Raw genomic sequence first — 22,248 nt, 5'->3', positions numbered from 1 at the left:
AGAGCACGTTAGTTGAAATAAATATGATAAACTAATTCAGTGACTCTGTCAGATCTTGTTGTGGACAAATACAAGAGAAGTGAGGGAAAGGGGTGTCTTGTTACCGGTCTCCTGAGAGATCCGGGAGTGTTGTGTTCTGGGATGTCAAATCATTTGTTTCTCCATTTGTGAGTGTATTTCCTATGCTTTGGTACCCCTCCATGACAGTACTTCCTGCGAAAGTAAAGAAAGTTCAAGATGAACAAGGTGCAAAAGCCGTGCTGGAGTTGGGTATGAGACTGGTGGGGCCATTCCCCGTCATTTCTGATATGATCCTAGTGAATCTAAAAGGGGAGGAAGTGAGCTTGCAGGTGAGGAAGTGTATAGAGGTGGTTTCTGATTTGGATAAGCCACGGGAATTGCCAGAAATTATAGCTAAGGTATATAAAGCGAAGGCCCGTAATAATTTGGGAGTTAAACCTTTTACTCAAATTCAGCAACAAACAAAAGCCCAACCTGAAAAGGAGGGGTGACCATTCTTTCCTAAAAACAATTGGAGTAAGAGTAAGCAGCAACAACAGAAGCAGGATTCTCGTCCTGGTTTACCAACCCCTGAAACTTCTGAGCATTAATGTGATTTGCGTGACCGCACTAAACTAAAGACCCTGTAACAATTTCAAGTTCCTGATCCCTGTTCTCCTCGTTCCTTTCAGGAATTCTCGAATCCAGCAATTCGGAGGGGACCGTCAGGATTGAAGACAAGGCAAATCCAGTCAACCACGAAAGATCAGCCTTGACAATTTGAAGTTAAACAGAAAACGGAGGGACAACCTTCGGGTCGTGCACCGTTTCAGAAGAAGAAAGTTGCAGCTTTGATGGCAAAATATGCCTCAGAGGGAGAGAACCCTGCTCTTCGATTGGAGATGTGACTCTCCTAGACAGTGTGTTTTTTTTTTGGGGGGGGGGTTTTGTTATCCTCATTTTGCGCATGATCGTATAAGGAGTGCATAGGGGAACTTTAAGACTTCCACTTTTTATTCCTCCACTCTTTTTATTTTCCCTGCTGTGCCGGCCACAAAGAGTATCCCTTTGGTGGATCTGTCGCATTGTATCCTCCTATATCCTTTACCATATTCAATAATTCTTAGCGGTTGGGTGAGAGCTGGCCATCTTGGTCACTCGGCGGGAATTATTCCCGTCTGAATTATTGTCATCGCTTTAATCATCGGATATATTGGTTCTTTGTCAAGTTCCTTCATTACCTTACACGTTACTAGTATAGTAATTTTCCCAAATCTCCCAGAAGTTAAATTTTTTGGAGGGTTTTCCTTTCCTGTCTAGTTTATTTATCGTAATTATAGAGTTTAGCCAATCCTCATATAGAGGAGGGACTGGTTTAACCCAATTTAGGCATATTTCCCTTGTTGCGAGGAGTATCAAAACAAATAGCAGATTTTCTTGTTTTTTAGACAACCATTCATCACTAAGATTAAACTTGGTACATATCCCAAAAATAATTAGTGTTGTACTTACTTTTAAGCGATTTCCCAATATCCGACATAGCATATTACCTACTTCCTGCCAGAAAAGTTCCAGTCGCGGGCAGCCTTGGAACATATGTAGATCATCCGCTTCTTCAAACCCGCACTTAGGGCAGGACTTTATACTTGCTCCTTTGAATTTTGACAGTCTTTTGGGTGTCCAGTATGCCCTGTGCAGTGTAAATATTTGATTTATCTTTTTAACGCGCCGGTTTGATGATAGACCAGCATTTTTCACATGATTTTTGCCATAGATTTTGAAGTTTCGGTTCTACAATATCTTTACTCCATATTGAGTCCGATATTGAGACATTATCTTCTCCTGCAGCAATTAGAGCCTAGTACCATTTTGAGACTTCTTTCTTTATTGGGGAGATTTTGATAATCTCTTTCTCTATTTCTATATTTCCTGTTTTTTCTCCAACAAAGCACCTACCCAACTTGTAAGTTGATAGTATTTAAATTTTGACAGAGTCCCGTTAGTGATTTCTGTAAAATGCTCCCAGGATTCTAAAGAGTTCTCGGTCATCATTTGGCCCCATTTGTCAATTCCTGCCATTCTTAATGGGGATGCTAGGGTATCTTTTAAGCATTCAGGAGTGCCTGGGGAATCCCAGATGGGGGTCAAAGAGCTGTAATAAGGGATATTTAGGGTGCTTCTCATTTGATACCAGAGTTTAGCTGCGTTTCTCAGTACCTTTAATTTTATCTTTTTAAAGAATTTGGGGTGTCCGAATTTAAACAGGAAATGATCAGTTTTGTTTGTCAATATTTGGAGAAATTGGGGAGATCGTCTGCATACAACGCTACTTTTTTAACCCACTCCTGATATTTAAAGCAGATAATTAAATCGTTGTTTCTGATTATGTCTGCCAGTGGTTCAATGTACATGTTGAATAGCAGGGGGGACTGGGGGCACCCTTGCCTCGTTCCCCTTTGTATCGCTATGTTGTTTGTAAGGTTCCCATTAATTAGGATCTTCGCTCTTGGATTTCTGTAGGTCTCGGTTATCAGGTGGCTAAAATTTTGACCAAGGTTATATTTGTTAATGACTCCGTTTAGAAAAGACCAGTTGACCCGGTCAAAAGCTTTGGCGGCATCAAAGGTTACTATCGTTAGGGGGATTTTTTCACTAGTTGCTATATCTACCGCTGCAAAGAGTTCATGTGTGATTTCTGATATTTGCCTCCCTTTTATAAAACCTTTTTGATCCGGGTGTATCAGCTTTGGCATTACCAGGGCCAATCTCCCTGCTATTATTTGTGTGAAGATTTTGTAGTCACAATTTAGTAGGGATATGGGCCTGTATGACTCACAAACTGTGGGATTTTTTCCCGGTTTTAAAATAATGCTAATTATGGCGTTGTTCCAAGAGTCTGGGGTTTTACCCTTTTCCCTGTATATTTTGTTTAATAACCTCGTTAATGGGGGGGCTACAGTTTCCCTCAAAGCTGAGTAAAGTTCATTTGGCAGAGCGTCCAGACCAGCTGCTTTTCCTTTTTTCAGGGCTTTCAAGGCCGTTTTTCTTCTTCCGTTGTTATTTCTGTATTTAGCTCTTCGCTTTCTGTTTGGGACAACTTCGGTAAATTTAGGGAATCAAGATATTTTCCTATTCGATCCAAAGAGGAGGAGGAATCTTCTTCATACAGTTTGGAGAAGAAATGTTCAAATTCCTATTTTGTTTCTGGTTTGATCCATTTTAGTTTTCCAGGCCAATAGTTTCCCACAGCCCTCACCATACTCATGATTTGCTAGTTTACTGGCCTCCCACTTCATTTTCACTCTATCTTCTAGGTAATCTGCCAGTTTTTCTTTTAATTCTTTTCTCTCCATCTCTAATGTATTTCTTTTTTCTGAGTTGTGTTCTGCGCTGATCTATCCATCCAGTTGGCTTATAGAGTCTTCCTTGTCTCTGATCTCTTGTTTGACAAGTTTTGTTCTGTGGGCACCCAAACGTATGAATTTACCTCTAATGACTGCTTTGTATGCGTCCCAAGATATTTGATCTGAGGTGCCAACTCTATTGTCTTCAAAGAAATTGACTGAGGTTATGCTCAATTCTTCTCTTATTTTTGGGTCCAGAAATAGAGTACGATCTACTGTCCATCTCGGTTGAGATTTTATAATTGTTGATTGTAAGGTTAATTGTAATGCCGAGTTGTCGGAAAGATGTTCTGGTAAATGGTCAAGGGTTTTGATGTTATTGAGCAGATTTTTACTGATCAAAAAATAGTCTATTCTGGACTTGTGTCCTAATTTTTTATTGTGGAGAGTAAAGGGATGTTCCTTATTTCCTTTCTCCCTCCACATGTCAATCAGCTCTAGGTCATTTTTTTAAATGTATAACCATTCCCTCATTTTAGGTAAGTTGGATATTCATCCTGGTGGGGATCTATCTTGTATAGGATCCAAAATAATATTGAAATCGCCTCCCAATAATATTGGGTCAGTTGCTGATATAAGTTCTGTGTATACATTTTGTAGGGGGTTTGGATCATCAGTATTTGGACCATAATATCCTGCTATGATAAAGTTATTGTCATATATTTTTACTTTTGCTAAGGCCCATCTGCCCTTATTGTCCACTACCTTATATACGACTTTTACATTGAGCGATTTTTTGAAAAGTATTGCAATACCCTTAACGTTACAATTTTGGTTGGTACAGACATAGGTATCCACCCAGTTTAGAGAGTTTATTATTTGTTCCCATTCAGCCTTTAGGAGATGAGTCTCTTGGAGAATGATTACTTCGTTAGCTGCAGATTTTAAGTATTCAAAGATCCTCCTACGTCTGCTTGGTGTTCTGAGTCCATTTACGTTCCATGATAAAATTTTAACCTCTTTCGTTACTTTAGCCATGGTTTTTTCTTTTGTGCTGATTATTTAGTTCCAGTTCCATTTTTTCTTGTCGTTCCCTTGCACTCCTTCTTACTTTATTCCTGAGGATACATTTTTTCAGTTTTTTCCCCAATTTGCTCCCCACCCACGGTGACTTTTTTATTTGGTTTTGTGTTTTTTTGTGTTCATTTGTGCCCTCCCAGAGGAAGCCTCCTTTCTTTCTTTTGGGCGGTATTGTTCGCCCTTTTGAGCTCTATAGTTCATCTATTTGTTGTACTCCCTATCATAAATTTATGGTGTGGTCCGTAACTGTTCCCTTTATTTGCTGTATGAAATTTTCCACTTCGATTGGCTCTCTAATGTTATGCATTTTGTTCTGCCACATGATTCTCAGTGCAGCGGGGAATCTCATCTGAACCGTAGCTCCTAAGGTTTTTAATTCTGCCAAATATTGCCCTAGCTCCCATTGTCTGTCCTGGGTGGCTTTTGACATGTCTGAGCGGATTCTGAAGGTCCAATTGTCTTTCTTTAGTGAACTGCTTTTTAAACCTTCACTTAAAATTCTTTCTTTCAATGTGTATGTTTTAAAGTTTATTAGGATTTTTCTTGGCATCTTCCTGTCTCTGCTCTTTCTAAAAGGGTCTCGATGTACCCTTTGAATGTCCTCACTCAGATTTGTGTCTTTGGTCCAGGGGAAAAACTCCTCAAGCAAGAAGATGGTAAATTTCTTTATATCTTGTTCTTCCAGGTTCTCAGGCACATTCAAAATCCTTAGGTTGTTCTTTCTCGCTTGATTTTCAAGTGTTTCTAGTTTTTCTTTAGTGGCTCTGTCCGAGTCCCTTAATTTCCTGATCTCCTTCTGGTTAGATTCTACTTTTTTATTAAGGGACACCACCTCTAACTCCACCGCTGAAACTCTGTCCCCTAGTGCGTTCAATTTTTGATCTAGAGTCTCACAGACTTCTTGAATCTTGGCCTGGTAGGACTCAGATACCATGAATTTCTCTCTTATTTCTTCCAAAACTTTCTCCATGAGGCTTTCCATGATTTTTCCCGTTTGTTCGATATAGGATTGAGACGGAGGACAGCTAGAAGTGCTTGTACCCGGCTCATTTGAGGTTAACTGCATTTGAGTTTCTGGAGCCACTGAGTTTTCATTTTGTGAGCTTATGTTACTAGTTGTTTCTGTGCTCATTCTCGAGATTTTGTCGAATTGATACTCAAGTTGCTCTTCGGAATGGGATACTAGGGTAAGAGAGCTTCTTTCGGATGTTCGCGAGGGTTGTTGCACCTTAAAAAAAGACCTCAGCGAGGGTGTAATTTTGATTTTGTGATCAGGTATGGCCTTCACTTTATCAGCCCTGGGTTGGGGTTGCCGTTCTTGGTTAAAAGAGACCCTCTTTTTTCTTTTTGCTTGTTGTGGCAGAGTCACTTGTTTAGTCGGCTGAGAAAAACTTTGTTTAGGAAACTGCCTGTTCCTAAGGCAATAGCTCGATTATATCTTATTTCCTTCTTCAAGTTCTTGGCTTCCCTTTTGGCTTCCCTTTTGGTCCTTTTCTTCCCCCTTATTTCTTATCTTCTTTGAAAAGAAATCTAGCGCCTCTAATCCTCACTCACTTTCACAACCTGCACCTTTTGGATCTTCCTTTGGACCTTCTTTAACCTCAATGTTCAAAGCACCCCCTTGCTTACCCCCCCTTGCACCCTTCAATTAGGTCGAGAGCAATACCCCCCTGACTTTTTTCCTTCCCTCGTACCTGGTTCATGGGGTTGCAGTAGAAGCAGTAGAAGCTTGAGTCAGACCTCACTCGGTCACCAAAAGTCTTCGCGTTGCTTTGAAGCCACGGCTCAACACGCCTTATTCCCGGTATGAGACAGTGAAAGCTGGCCAGGTTTGTGCTTTCCTTCTGAGACACCTTGTTTCTCCGCCTACTGACGCTGCCCAACTTGCCCCGGAAACAATCCTGTTTGATCCACTGCCGAGATGGGTGAGAGCACTCGTCCCCGCCGCTGCCGCTCTTCCCCCGGAAGAGGAAACTCACTCTGCCGTGCACTTTCAGACAGTCACGCCGTGCACCCGAAGCTGCTGCCCATCTGTATGGAAACTCAGCAAATCTGTCTCTTGCACCAATACCTTCAAGATCCGATGAATTGCGGTCTCTCATCCCTTACTCCAGCACTACTAGATCTTCCGATGTCCCAAGTCCGCAGACGTCGACGCCGAGCATACACCGACCACACGCGTGAGTAGCTCCCTCAGTTTATAATTTTCTTTTTATCTGTATGTTCAATTGCTGAGATGTTCAGAGAGTCACTGCAGTCCGCTATTATGCTACTGTAGCTCCATTAGAAGAGGATCTTTAATTAGGCTAGGTTAAATTTTGCTTTAGTTATGGAAATGAACGTCGGAGCTCCCAACCGGACCTTCTAGCCGGCCGCCATATTCCTCAGCCGCCCACCTAGACAGTGTGATTGAAGTTATCATAGTGGGGGAGGCACTGCGTCCTTGTTTGAAGGCAACAGCAACTGATCATTTTGTAACAGTAGATTATATGAAGTCACCCTACAAATTGAGGCGGCAAGTGAAGGCGAGCTTTTGGGAACGCCTGACTTCTTCTTATGACATTTTGTTAGTTAAAATTTTCACAGGGGAGGATGTGATTTTACCAAGCTTTACCTGTGACATCTCGGAAGAGGCAAAAAGGAATCAAAAGTCAGAATGAGTGCCTTGCTTTGGCGCCGGCTACATATCATAATCGAGTCGGCTGGGACAGATTTTCTCCGGTGCATTAGATACCTTTACATTCTATGCCACAGCCACAAACTCAATATCCCATCAAACGCTAGCCAAAGCTGCAGTTATCAAAAAACTAAAACAATTGAAGTATCAGGATGTGATTGAACCCTCTGTTTCAGCAATAAATAATCCTCTTTTCCTGATAGTGAAACTGGATGACTCCTATCATTTAGTATTAGATTACAGAAATAATCATGTGCGCACATTTGCAGTACAAAACACGAACAGCTCTGCTTTGGTCAATAACATAATAAGCAAAAGATATAAGATGACCCTAGAAATTTCCAATCGATTTACAGTCACATTCTGGTTCCAGAGAGCCGTGACTGGGTGGCATTCACTGGAATCAGCAGCCAAAAATGATTTACACGCTTGCCTATGGGGTATAAAAACAGTCCAGGGGCTTTTGTAGCGTGTGTGGTCTCACTGTTACAAATATAGACCCATATGATTTCTCATATATGGAGGACATATATTTAACGGATGATGAGTCGATTCCACATCTGGTCTGTGTTGATTACATCATAATGTCTTTTTCCGATCTAGGGTACAAATAAAAATTTGCTAAATTGCACATTGCCTGTTTTTGTTTTTTAAACACACAGTATTGAGTACCAAATAAAAGATCGCATGGTGACACATGAGGTACATATGGTATTTTTCATTTTCTTGTCCCACTCATGTACAAATTACTACATTACATCATTTACATAATTTAAGTTTAGATGTCCATGTTATACTTCGGCTTTCCAATCCTGCATCAGTTAATATGTCTATCCAGAATACATGAGAATCATCTGGATTGAGTAGATTTAGTGTGTCTTAACATTTCAATAACATATAACTCCCTCCCTCCCTCCCCCCACCCTCCCTCCTGGTCTGTCTTGGCTCATGTGGGTTATTGTCTAGTAGATCTGTGTAGATGTTAATATTGCCTGTTTGACAGTATTTTTTGGGGGTTATGAACTCAATAATGAAGGTAGGGGCTTGGCCCCTCATTTCCTAGAGAAATGTGCTCAATTGCAGCCTCCTTCTACATTGGAAAACTTACAATCTTTGCTGGGTTTCTTGAATATTGGGCGTACTCATATACCGAATCATGGCCAGCATATAAAACCGATCTATGCTTTGATACAACCAACATTTAGTTCTGCTAGCTGACTTCCAGAACATACAGTGATTCTTTGATCGTTGCAAGAAAATATGGTTGCCGCAAATTTTCTGTTAACGCGTGACAATACTACAAACTTAGTCATACGAATCGTTCCAGGTACAGTGGGTTTCACGTACTTGACATTCAATTAAGGGGATACGTTCCCCATTGCCTATAAATCACACTTGTAAACTCCAGCCGAGATGCGTTTTTCTCCAACTGAAAAAATCCTTACCACGGAACGGAGGAGGATTCTAAAGGAACGTTCTCTTGCACCAGGTAAACACATTCTTATGGTTTTGCCTATGCCAGCTTTTGAAATGGCGACACATTTATGTTTGACTTATCATTGCAGACACGAGAGTTCTTGCAGTACGTACAGGTTCATGAACCTTCATCGTCAATGCTACCTCTTGAAAGGTACGAGTGTATAATTTACACCGACAGGTCTGCTCAGCTCGCCGTAGGCTCAAAGCATGCCTATTCAGCCACATGCGCAATAGTCGCAGGTGCTATGGTTGACGTGAGTTCCAATCTTCTGTGGTACATACACAGTCTTTAGGTGACTGTACAGCTCAATTGGCTGAGCTGCGTGCTTTGGTGTTGGCTCTGGAGTTTGCAGATCCAACAATCCCCATTCTTATAGTGTGTGATTCCTTTTATTGTGCGCAATCATACAATGACAATTTGATCTTCTGGTCATGGAATGATTTTCGCAACACGAAAGGTAGCAAAATTAAGCATAAAACGCTTTTGGTTAAAGTGGCGGCTCTCAAGGAAAGCCTGCCACTGACACATCTTATACATACTCTTGGCCATCAGTGTGTAGGAGCACATGCTTTGGGCAATTCCTTAGCTGATGAAGCAGCCAAATCTGCAGTTGTCACATGTTCAGTAGCAGCAATTACAAGGTCCATGACAAAAATTCATAATGACATTCTTGCCACCGTAACGGTTGCTAAGGATGGGACGAAGTTCCCTCAAGGGTTTCCGTCCAAATATTCGTATCTTTTGTCCCTGGAACAAGTTCCAATAGCTGCAATACCGTTTGTTGGGTTCGGCTGATTTCTAATGAGGACCGCAGACTTCTGTTGATCATAGCAGTACATGAGGGCATGGCTTCATGCACATGCTGGAGTTTCTGAAAAAGTGTCCCTCTTGCAGCAGCCTTACTGGTGGCATGTCTTGGACCAACAGACTTGCAATTAAGTTCTGTCTTGTGACATTTATCAACAAATAAAACCATTGATTGTCACATGCCCACCGCATACGCAGCTATACATATCAAGCCACCTGTTTGGTTGTATATATCTTGATCACTGCGGCTATTTGTCATCAGACACTGCTTATAAATACATCTTATGTGCAGTGGATTTGTGCACAAGATTCCTTTGCGTTTGGCCATAACATAGTGCTGACGCTCGAAATGTCATACGAGACTTGCGTGTCTTTGTCCGAACAGTTGCATGTGGCACGTTCCATTCGGATCAACGTCCAGCATTCACCTCTAAGGATTACAAGGACGCAATGATGTTGTTGGGGGTACTGCTGCAATATTCGTCTCCATACAGGCCCGAGGGCAATTCCATAGTGGAGCAGATGAAACGTGATTTAAAGCAGTCTTTGACAGCTAGAGTTTTAGGTACTGGTTGAGGTTGGCTGCATCACTTGTATGGTGTCCAATGTGCACTGAATAATCTCCCAGGAAGACCTCTAGGTGTGTTTACCCCATACGAAATGCTCTTTGGCATTAAAATGTTTGTGCCTGACTTTGATGGTCTAGAGGTTGCGGCGGTTGCAGCAACGTTTGACAGAGAAAACCATTGTACTGTGTTACAGGATCTACAAAAGTCACAAGATACTCTTGCAAGTGCTCAGTTGCCTTTATCCGCCGACACTGGAGTGCCGATTCCTGTCACAGGCTGGCTTCCAAAAGTGGGTGATCTGATCCGGGATAAGGGTAAACAGTCAAAATATCGAGTAAAAAATATCGAATGGACATAATATTGAGTTTAAAATATAGAATGGACAAAATATTGAATGGACAGAATATAGACATCAAAAATATCGTTTTTAAGGTAAGTAATGTAATATCGAATGTTAAAAATATAGAAAGTTAAAATATCGAAGTATATAATATAGGTTATTAAAATTATCGCATTTTTCATAATATAGAATTTTTAATAGTGTTTTTTATGTTATGATATGTGTGAAAAGTGTGTATTTATATTATAATTTATTTTAATTGATGAATTTTGTTTTTTTAATTTTTGCGTAATTTAATTTTGTAGCAGGTTGTGGGTTTATAGGGGAATAGGGTGGGAAGTAATTTAATTATAATTAATTAAATATGTAAATTTATTTATTGGTATTCATTTTTAATTAATTGTTAATTAATTTATATCTGGTAATTAATTAAATTTTAATTGGCAATTAATTTTAATTAAATTGATTAATTGCTAATTATGTTAATTTTACTAATTTATTTTCTGTAGCGGGTTGTGGGTTTATAGGGGAATTGGGTGGGAAGTAATTTATTTATAATTATTTAAATATGTAAAATTATTTATTGGTATTTATTTAGAATTAATTTTTAATTACTTTTGTATGGGTAATTAATTAAATTGTAATAGTCAATTAATTTTATTTCATTGATTAATTGCTAATTATGTTAATTTTACTAACTTATTTTCTGTAGTGGGTTGTGGGTTTATAGGGGAATAGGGTGGGAAGTAATTTATTTATAATTAATTAAATATTTCAATTTAGTTAATTGTATTTAATTTGAATTAATTGTTAATTATTTTTTAATTATTAATTATTTAATTGCTAATTTGTAATTAATTTGTATTATTAGGTAACTAATTGTAATAATTAATTTTATTTTGTAAATTTTATTGATTAATTATAATATTATATTAAATTGGTAATTACTTTTAATAATTTTTTATAGATATTGATTTATATTTTTTAAATAATATATGAAGTATTTACTTTCCCTACTGTTGCACTCTCTGGAATGGGAATAGTAATTTTTACCCCTTCGCTATCAAACGCTTTCCCTACTGTTGCACTCTTTGGAGTGGGAATAGTAATTTTAACCCCTACGCTTTCCAATGCTTTCTCAACTGTTGCACTCTTTGGAGTGGGAATAGTAATTTTAACCCCTACGCTATCCAACGCTTTCCCTACTGTTGCACTCTTTGGAGTTGGGATAGCAATGTTTACCCCTACGCTATCCAACGCTTTCCCTACTGTTGCACCCACTGGAGTGGGAATAGTAATTTTTACCCCTACGCTATCCAACGCTTTCCCTACTGTTGCACCCACTGGAGTGGGAATAGTAATGTTTACCCCTACGCTATCCAACGCTTTCCCTACAGTTGCACTCTTGGGAATGGGAATAGTAATTTTAACCCCTACGCTATCCAACGCTTTCCCTACTGTTGCACTCTTTGGAGTGGGAATAGTAATTTTTACCCCTACGCTATCGAACGCTTTCCCTACTGTTGCACTCTTTGGAGTGGGAATAGTAATTTTTACCCCTTCGCTATCCAACGCTTTCCCTACTGTTGCACTCTTTGGAGTGGGAATAGTAATTTTAACCCCTACGCTTTCCAATGCTTTCCCAACTGTTGCACTCTTTGGAGATGGAATAGTAATTTTAACCCCTACGCTATCCAACGCTTTCCCTACTGTTGCACTCTTTGGAGTTGGAATAGTAATGTTTACCCCTACGCTATCCAACGCTTTCCCTACTGTTGCACCCACTGGAGTGGGAATAATAATTTTTACCCCTACGCTATCCAACGCTTTCCCTACTGTTGCACCCACTGGAGTGGGAATAGTAATGTTTACCCCTACGCTATCCAACGCTTTCCCTACTGTTGCACTCTTGGGAATGGGAATAGTAATTTTAACCCCTACGCTATCCAACGCTTTCCCTACTGTTGCACTCTTTGGAGTGGGAATAGTAATTTTTACCCCTACGCTATCCAACGATTTCCCTACTGTTGCACTCTTTGGAGTTGGAATAGTAATTATTACCTCTACGCTATCCAACGCTTTCCCTACTGTTGCACTCTTTGGAGTGGGAATAGTAATTTTTACCCCTACGCTATCCAACTCTTTCCCTACTGTTGCACTCTTTGGAGTTGGAATAGTAATTTTTACCCCTACGCTATCCAACGCTTTCCCTACTGTTGCACCCACTGGAGTGGGAATAGTAATGTTTACCCCTACGCTATCCAACGCTTTTCCTACTGTTGCACTCACTGGATTATGAATAGTAATTTTTACCCCTACGCTATCCAACGCTTTCCCTACTGTTGCACTCTTTGGAGTGGAAATAGTAATTTTTACCCCTACGCTATCCAACGCTTTCCCTACTGTTGCACTCACTGGAGTGGGAATAGTAGTTTTTACCCCTACGCTATCCAACGCTTTCTCGACTGTTGCACTCTCTGGAGTGGGAATAGTAATTTTTACCCCTTTGCTATCCAACGCTTTCCCTACTGTTGCACTCTTTGGAGTGGGAATAGTAATTTTAACCCCTACGCTTTCCAATGCTTTCCCAACTGTTGCACTCTTTGGAGTAGGAATAGTAATTTTAACCCCTACGCTATCCAACACTTTCCCTACTGTTGCACTCTTTGGAGTTGGAATAGTAATGTTTACCCCTACGCTATCCAACGCTTTCCCTACTGTTGCACCCACTGGAGTGGGAATAGTAATTTTTACCCCTACGCTATCCAACGCTTTCCCTACTGTTGCACCCACTGGAGTGGGAATAGTAATGTTTACCCCTACGCTATCCAACGCTTTCCCTACATTTGCACTCTTGGGAATGGGAATAGTAATTTTAACCCCTACGCTATCCAACGCTTTCCCTACTGTTGCACTCTTTGGAGTGGGAATAGTAATTTTTACCCCTACGCTATCCAATGATTTCCCTACTGTTGCACTCTTTGGAGTTGGAATAGTAATTTTTACCCCTACGCTATCCAACGCTTTCCCTACTGTTGCACCCACTGGAGTGGGAATAGTAATTTTTACCCCTACGCTATCCAACGCTTTCCCTACTGTTGCACTCACTGGATTATGAATAGTAATTTTTACCCCTACGCTATCCAACGCTTTCCCTACTGTTGCACTCTTTGGAGTGGGAATAGTAATTTTAACCTCTACGCTATCCAATGCTTTCCCAACTGTTGCACTCTTTTGAGTGGGAATAGTAATTTTAACCCCTACGCTATCCAACGCTTTCCCTACTGTTGCACTCTTTGGAGTTGGAATAGTAATTTTTACCCCTACGCTATCCAACGCTTTCCTTACTGTTGCACCCTCTGGAGTGGGAATAGTAATTTTTACCCCTACGCTATCTAACGCTTTCCCTACTGTTGCACTCTTGGGAATGGGAATAGTAATTTTAACCCCTACACTATCCAACGCTTTCCCTACTGTTGCACTCTTTGGAGTGGGAATAGTAATTTTTACCCCTACGCTATCCAACTCTTTCCCTACTGTTGCACTCTTTGAAGTTGGAATAGTAATTTTTACCCCTACGCTAGCCAACGCTTTCCCTACTGTTGCACCTACTGGAGTGGGAATAGTAATTTTCACCCCTACGCTATCCAACGCTTTTCCTACTGTTGCACTCACTGGATTAGGAATAGTAATTTGTACCCCTACGCTATCCAATGCTTTCCCTACTGTTGCACTCTTTGGAGAGGGAATAGTAATTTTTACCCCTACGCTATCCAACGCTTTCCCTACTGTTGCACTCACTGGAGTGGGTATAGTAATTTGTACCCCATAGCTATCCAACGCTTTCCCTACTGTTGCACTCACTGGAGTGGGAATAGTAATTTTTATCCCTACGCTATCCAACGCTTTCGCTACTGTTGCGCTCTTTGGAGTGGGAATAGTAATTTTTACCCCTACGCTATCCAACGCTTTCCCTACTGTTGAACTCTTTGGAGTCGGAATAGTAATTTTTACTGCTACGCTATCCAACGCTTTCCCTACTGTTGCACTCATTGGAGTGGGAATAGTAATTTTAACACTCTTGCTATGCTACGGTAATAATATTGTATATTTTTTAATAATATCATGTTAATATATATATATGTTTAAACAAATAAAATTGTATTTTTTTTTTATAACTTTAATTAATTATTTAATTATTTTAAGGTTATTTAAGTATTTTTAAGTATATTTTAGTTATTTATTTTTAATATTTTTTTAATTTTACATTAATTTTAATAAATTTGATATTTTTACAAAGTACATATTTTTAAACGATATTTTTGATTCGATAGTTTTGTACTTACCTGCTTGTAGATAGGACTTCGATATTTTTGTAGTCGATATTTTGTAGTCGATATTTTAAAGGCCTATATTTTTGTAGTCTATATTATGTCAGTGATCCGGGATAAGATAGAGAACAAAAATTAATTTGGTCCCTCTTACCGTGCACCAGTTCCGGTCCTTGGTTTAAAGGGTACTGGTACAGTAGTTTTGCCTCTGTTCACTAGACAACAAGTATGGCATGTGAAAACAGCTATTGATATGTTGCCAGTAGTATCCTCAACTTCGGCTGCTGCTCACCCAGATTATGCCTGCCTGCTGCTGGAGCTCCCATGGTCTGTTCCTGATGTTGCACCACAGTCATCGTTCAATCCTGATCAACCCCCTATGTTCCATCTAGGTTTGAGTGGTTATTATATGGACATTGATAGATTTTCCTGACCTTCTTTTTCATCTTCTTTGATTTCGATGGTGGAGGATCCCCCAAGCAGAATTAGCATTTTCTTTTCTTGGATTTGAAAGTGTACCTGGTGCCTCCTTGGATTTGCGTTTGGATGGCATTTACAATAGTTTTTCTCTTTATGTGGATTGACTTTGTGACTGTCTTTTTCCTTTTGATAAATGCCCATTATTTACCTGAACGCTCTGCTGTCCATTTGGTGGATGGAGTTCTTGGCCCTCACGCTTCATCGCATATAATGAAACGAGATGGAACTCACTTTAACATTTCTGTTTTTCCCATTGTTGATGGCATTGTCTGGGTCAAGGTAGCTTATGAAATTTATGGTCCAACCGAGACCATTAAGATGCCATACGTCTTTCGGGTGTTCCTGGGTAGGGTTATCACACCCGGAATGCATTCTGATGACAGGGATGTTAATGCTTTTCATTCACTGTTTTCAGATCATAGATATTATACTGTTTTCGAAACTGAGGATTTTAATTTAAATTACGCAGATTTTTCCTGTTATCACTATTATAGTCATAATTTTTAACATAAATCAAACACTATTAGAAGTCATGTTAATTATACCCAATGGGAGCATTGTCCAGCACCATTTCAGGGAAGTTCCTAAAGCTAGAAAAATAAGTTTGTCTATTTTTTCAGGCTACAATCTGTCTGATCCTAGGTCTTACTTTTACAAATTGAATGCACCGGCCCGCAAGAAGTTCATGCTGACTCAAACTAAGTTGATTTATTCTTCCAAATTCATAGCCGATTTGGCAATAAAAGGTTATGATTTCTGGAAGGACCAGGTGGAATTAAAGTCTATCTGGGGAACAAAAGATTGGCATGTACAGGTTACTGAATCCTTGCATCCGCATTTGATACCGTGTCAATTGATCTTTCTTAATCAATCTGTTCAACAGACTACATTTCATGGTTTGGCAACAGCCACAAATTTAAATTCCCCCTCAATTCCCTCGTTGGCTGCATATGAAACTTGGCTGCAATACACAAATTATACTCCTTATAACCTAAATTCCATGGTGCAGAATGGTTCCCATAACATATCGATTATGGTTCCATTAAGCTGGTTGATTTGGCCCCTACATACTAACGTCTGTTAGAAACGATTGTTGAATGCTTTTACTGGATTTACACTCAGTAGACCTGACCCTCACTTCACTCAATCACATTCAGTGACTACTTATTCTGTGGGTAAATTGTGTCAATAGTGGTCCCAACATTCAACATTGTTACCTGTAAAACAGCAGCTTGCTCTTTTGTCTAGTGACATCAACCTGTCTAAGTTTCTTTTGGGTCCTAGATCCCCACGTTCTAAACGTTTTATATACGAAGCATATAATGAATTTTGGAAACTTTCCCAGATGGAAGCGGTTTTCCGCCTGCGTCAAATTGATCGAGATAATTCACAAAAAGTCCTTGATGTGGTAGATAACAGTATCAATACACTGTCTTCTCGCATTTACACTGTGGATATTATTGTATCATCTGTCATTGACATTGCACAATCTGATGTTTCTGCTTTGTGTCATGGTCAAAATCAATAACGGTCTGCCATGCAGTTTGGTTGGACTTTGGAAATGTTGAAACGTGGAAAAGTTCCATTGGATTATTTAAATACGACTGCCCTGTTTTTGCCTTTCAACCTCACAGATAAACAGAAACTATTGTCCATGAAAGATTAAACATACACTATGTTGCACATTGAGAAATTAGAACAGTTGTCATTTTCTATAGCGGAACGTTTATGACTCCTCTGTATGGCTCATTCATGAGGTTATTTCTTTGCCTATATCTCTCTTTCAATTCACTGCATGCATGAAACATTACCCAATCAGTAGATTTGATCCCCTCTGTAGTAATTTCCTTTACTATGTGTGGTCTTTACCTTTCACTTTCCGCTGTTTACGTGAGGATAAGGAGGTTTTCCTAACTGTGGAGGACTGTGATGCCATCAAGTTAAATTGCATGGCGCTTGCAATGTTTCAGCCCATATTTTTTTAAACTGGTGGGCTCTGGCCTTGTTTCATCTTTTCAGATGATATTTAGGGTAAAAACATAGGTCTTCTTGCCACATGCAATGATTTATGCGATGTAGTTTAACGGTGTCACGGCGCTTATACTTACGCGCCCCTTGTGGCATACACATATCGATCTAAAAGCATGGATCGCAGAGATCACAGTGCTTCACCACTAATTCATGCCATACTCAGTTCACTTGTTGGTGGTAGGCTATGTCTCCCTCGACATTACCGTTTGTTACCGTAAATCACGCCGCAGCATCACGGTTCTTTTGCTAGGCTTTAGCCGCTGCACTGCACTTCGGACTCATGCGCTACCCGCGATTGTTAACAAGTGGCAGACCTATATTGATCAATGAGCATTGAGAATAAGTCATCATGCCGCCTCGCCATGCCGCAACACCACTGTTCTTTTGCCATGGCTTAATTCACCATTGTGCATTAGGATTGCTGCAATTTACACCCCCCACACCCATCTACTCCAGCCGTTCACATCTAGCACTGATTTCCAATGAGAGCTCACAACCTTGGTGCTTTCACTTCTCACGGCCACCATCACGGACGTTTAACTGTATGCGATGCGCTGGCTCTTTCACTCAAAGAGCGCTCTACGAGATTGTCCTGTAAGCGCATTGGTTGACATTTGAATAATACAGGACTTATAATCACTACCCCCCCCCCTTTACCCCTCCCTTCTCCAAAGAAAAAAACAACGATTGCGTCCACTCTGAGTCTGCAGTCAGTGGTCCTCCACCACAGCCAGGACTGTGTTCGGTTGGTCCAGGGTGAGTAATCCGTCCATCTAATCATTCTGTATCTCTGCAACTGTACTAATTAACTAGTCTAAAACACACCTATTTTCATTTGTAGGCTGTCATTAAAACCCCCCCATCCCCCACTCTGTCCTGATGAAGACCCTACGTGACTTCCAAATGGGGCACATTATGAGTTGAAACGTCAACGATCATGCAAGGCCCAGACTGACCAAGGCTATACACATAGCAAGAGAATATTACCAGTGTTAAGAGACATAGGTGTTACATGATTGTCTGGCCTATCCCTCAAATGTATATAAACCTTCTACCACTTTGTATAATTGTACACTCCTTGAGCACTGAGCACTTAGGTCACGTGATCATGTTTATATGTAAATATTTGTTGTAACAGCCTCTAACTACTACATTTGTGAATATCTATGAATGAATCAATTCTGATAAACAAAAATAGTAGAAATTATCCTGAGTCATGTTTCAGTTCTTTATAAATAGATAGTTTTTTGTCCAGGCGAAAGAGATATGGTTGCTATAAATTAAAATTAGGGCATATAATGCACCAGAAAGTAACTACCTTCTACCCAACAGAACCTTTTTTTGCTTGCTTTTAAACTGACCTCAGGCTTCAGCACTGCGCACATGCTAGTGCAGAAAAAGCTGCTGGCCTCTAAACGGCCATACCCCAGGGTACTGAGGACTTCTAGGTTGTTTCAATCCCCTGCCCTATTATATTCTAGGGGTCTATGGGGTAAGTCATGCTAATTACAGGGGGTACCCCACCATACCATAGTGTACCCTAGTGTATGTTGGGTGTTTTAACAGTATTCTAATGTGTTCCTTTCAGCTCAACACTGGCCCTGGGCCTGGTTAGGCAGAGCCCAGGGTCAGTGAAAATCAGTTACCACCAGCATCAGTCAGCAAAAAGTTGGGGGGGCCCAGAGCACAGGATGACTTTGCAACATAGCCCCCCCAAACGAAAGGTGATGGGTTACTAACCTACACCCTGGTAGTCCTCATCAGCTAAGTGCAAAAACCTGGAAAGTCCATCTGCATTGGCATGGGCAACCGGGGTCTGTTTTCCACTGTAAAGTCCATTCCCTGTAGGGAAATGGACCACCTTAACAGTTTGGGATTCTCCCCTCTCATCTGCATGAGCCACCTGAGAGGCCTGTGGTCAGTTTGAACACGAAAGTACGTCCCAAACAAATATGGTCTCAACTTTTTCAGTGACCACACCCCAGCAAAAGCCTCTCTCTCAATGGCACTCCACGTCTGCTCTCTGGAAAGAAGCCTTCTGCTAATAAAGGCAACTGGCTGATCAAGGCCCAATTCATTTAGCTGTGACAATACTGCCCTAATCCCTTGCTCTGAAGCATCTGTCTGAACTACAAATTATTTTGTGTAGTCAGAGGCCAGGAACACTGGTGCTGAACACATAGCAGCTTTTAGATTGTCAAAAGCCTTCTGACACTCTGGGGTCCAAATCACCTTTTTGGGCCTCTTTTTAGAAGTCAGTTCTGTCAGGGGCCCCACAATGGTCCCATTATTTTGAACGAACCTTCTATAGTACCCTGTCAGTCCAAGCAATGCCCTGACCTGAGTCTGGGTAACAGGAGCTGTCCAATCTAAAATAGTTTGGATTTTAGCTTGGAGAGACTGTACATGGACCCCACCTACCAGGTGTCCCAGGTACACCACAGAACTCTGCCCTATTTGGCACTTGCTTGCCTTAATAGTCAGGCTGACTGTTGCATTGCCTGAAGCACTTCCCTTAGGTGGTTTAAGTGATCCCCCAGGTAGAACTGTATACAGCTATATCATTCAGGTAAGCTGCACTGAACTGCTCCAACCCAGACAAGACCCTGTTCACCAACCTTTGGAAGGTGGCAGGTGCATTCTTTTAAGCCAAAGGGCATTACCTTGAACTGATAATGCCCCTCTGGTGTGGAAAATGTTGACCTCTCCTTTGCTCCATCAGTGAGGGAAATCTGCCAGTAACCTGAAGTCAAATCAAAAGTACTCAGATACTTAGCAGCCCCTAACCTATCAATGAGCTCATCAGCTCTAGGTATAGGGTGAGCATCAGTCTTTGTGACTGCATTCAAATCTATGTAGTCCACACAGAACCTTAACTCCTTGGGTCCCCCCTGAGGATTAGGTTTAGGTACCAGCACCACTGGACTGGCCCATGGACTCGCAGATGCTTCAATTACCCCCAGCTCCAGCATCTTAGCAACCTCAGCTTTAATGCTGGCTCTGACATGGGCAGACAACCTGTAAAGTTTATTTTTGACAGGTAGGTTGTCACCATTGTCAATGTGGTGCACACACCACTCAGTGATGCCTGAGGTCAAAGAGAACAGGCAAGTAAACTGCTCCAGCACCTGCTTACAGTCTCTGTGCTGCTGGTCTGTCAATTTGGGAGAGAGTACAACTCCCTCCACTGACCCATCTTGCACATTAGTAGAGAGGAGGACGGGCACAGGCTCAGTTTCCTCCTCCACCCCTCATCAGTGACCAGTAACATGGTCATGTCTGCCCTGTCATGGTGGGGTTTCAATCTATTCACATGCAGGACCCTGTGAGGGTTCCTGGGGGTGCCAAGGTCAACCAAATAGGTAACCTCACCCTTCTTTTCTAAGATTGGATAGGGCCCATTCCACTTGTCATGGAGGGCCCTGGGAGCCACAGGCTCCAACACCCACACCAACTGTCCTTGAGTATACTCAGGCATAGTAACCTTTTGATCATACCAGTGCTTCATTAGCTCCTGGCTGGCCTCCAGTTTCCTGTTTGCCTTGTACATGTACTCCGCCATTCTAGATCTCAGGCCTGGCACATAATCAAGCACATTGTCCTTAGCTTCTCTAAAGACTCTCTTAGCAGGCTCAATGGCCCCCTCACAGGGTGTCCAAACACCAGCTCAAAGGGACTGAAACCAAACCCTTTCTGTGGCACCTCCCTGTAGGCAAACAGTAAGCATGGGAGGAGAACATCCCATCTCCTCCTGAGTTTCTCTGACAACCCATTTATCATGCCCTTCAGGGTTTTGGTAAGTGTCTCAACAAGACCATTTCCTTGTGGGTGATAGGGGGTGGTGAACTTGTAGTTGACACCACACTCATCCCACAAAGCAGTCTGATAGCTGGACAGGAAATGTGTGCCCCTGTCTGACAAACCTCTTTTGGAAACCCCACTCTGGTGAACTCACCAAGCAGTGCTCTAGCCACCGCAAGAGCATCAATGGTTCTAAGGGGTATGGCCTCGGGATATCTAGTGGCATGGTCAACTACCACTAGGATATTCCTATTACCTATGCAGTAGGTGGGTCCAGGGGACCAACAATGTCCATCCTAGCCCTTTCAAAAGGAACCACAACCACTGGCAGTGGTATTAGGGAACCTTCGTCTTGCCCCCTGCCTTGCCACTGGCCTGACAGTTGACACAGGATCTGCAAAACTCCTTAACCTTTTTAGACATATGTGGCCAGTAGAAATAATTCAGCTACCTGTTCCATGTCTTTGTCTGTCCCAAATGTCCTGCCAAAGGGATATCATGACCCAAAGTCAGGATGAACTCTCTGTACTTCTGGGGCACCACCAACCTCCTGGTGGCCCCCTCCTTGAGGTTTCTGGCCTCAGTATAAAGCAGTCCATCTTCCCAGTAGAGTCTGTGAACCCCACTGTCATCCCGTTCCTCTTGCCTAGAAGTAATCTTCCTCAAGCTCTCAAGGGTGGGACAGTCACGCTGTCCCTGACTGAACTCCTCTGTGGAGGGTGCACCTGCTCCTGTCAGTTCTGCCAAATCTGACAACTCTGGCAGGGATGGAGTCCCTCCCTCAGAGGCCAGATCCTCCCCATCAGGGTTAGATTCTTCCTGCACCTCTGGAATTCCCTGGGTTGGCTCACCAGGCCCAGTGCCATTGTCCTTAGATGATTGGCCCTTTGTTCCAGGGTCCAAGTGTCCATCCCCTCCCTTCTGGCTACTCTGTGACCTAGTCACAGCACGTACCCACTCAGGGAGCTCCAATATTTCCATATGGAGTCCTCTCGCCACCTCTGACCACGCAGAGGCTTCAAGATCATTGCCCAGTAAACACTGGACTGGGAGCACGTTTGACGCAGCTACCTTCATAGGGCCTGTCCCACCTCCCCATTCCAAATCCACCACAGCCATGGGATGGAGTTTGGTAGAGCTGTCTGCATTAGTCACCTGGTGAAACTCACCAGGTAACAACCTTTCTGGAGTTACCAGTTCATCCAGGACCATAGTTACACTGGCCCCAGTGTCTCTGATAGCCTGAACCTCAGTCCCACTCACTTTAGGCCTTTGTCTTTACTTGTCCATGTTTGGAGGTAAGGCAGC

At 41.7% G+C, this 22,248-nt stretch overlaps 1 protein-coding gene across 1 annotated transcript in view; it reads right to left on the bottom strand.

The window, feature by feature from the left end:
• The window catches only part of LOC147706586 (uncharacterized), a 487,499-nt gene that overhangs the window by 104,728 nt on the left and 360,523 nt on the right, over positions 1-22,248 (bottom strand). The window contains exon 11 of the mRNA XM_086929635.1: positions 5,031-5,652. Within this exon, the coding sequence (XP_086785761.1) occupies positions 5,031-5,652 (622 nt within the window). The remainder of the gene's footprint in view (positions 1-5,030; positions 5,653-22,248) is intronic.

Source organism: Lissotriton vulgaris, chromosome 7, assembly GCF_964263255.1.
Source record: "Lissotriton vulgaris chromosome 7, aLisVul1.2, whole genome shotgun sequence".
In the NCBI taxonomy this organism is placed as follows: Eukaryota; Metazoa; Chordata; class Amphibia; order Caudata; family Salamandridae; genus Lissotriton; species Lissotriton vulgaris.
This window is presented reverse-complemented; position numbering and strand designations above follow the sequence as displayed.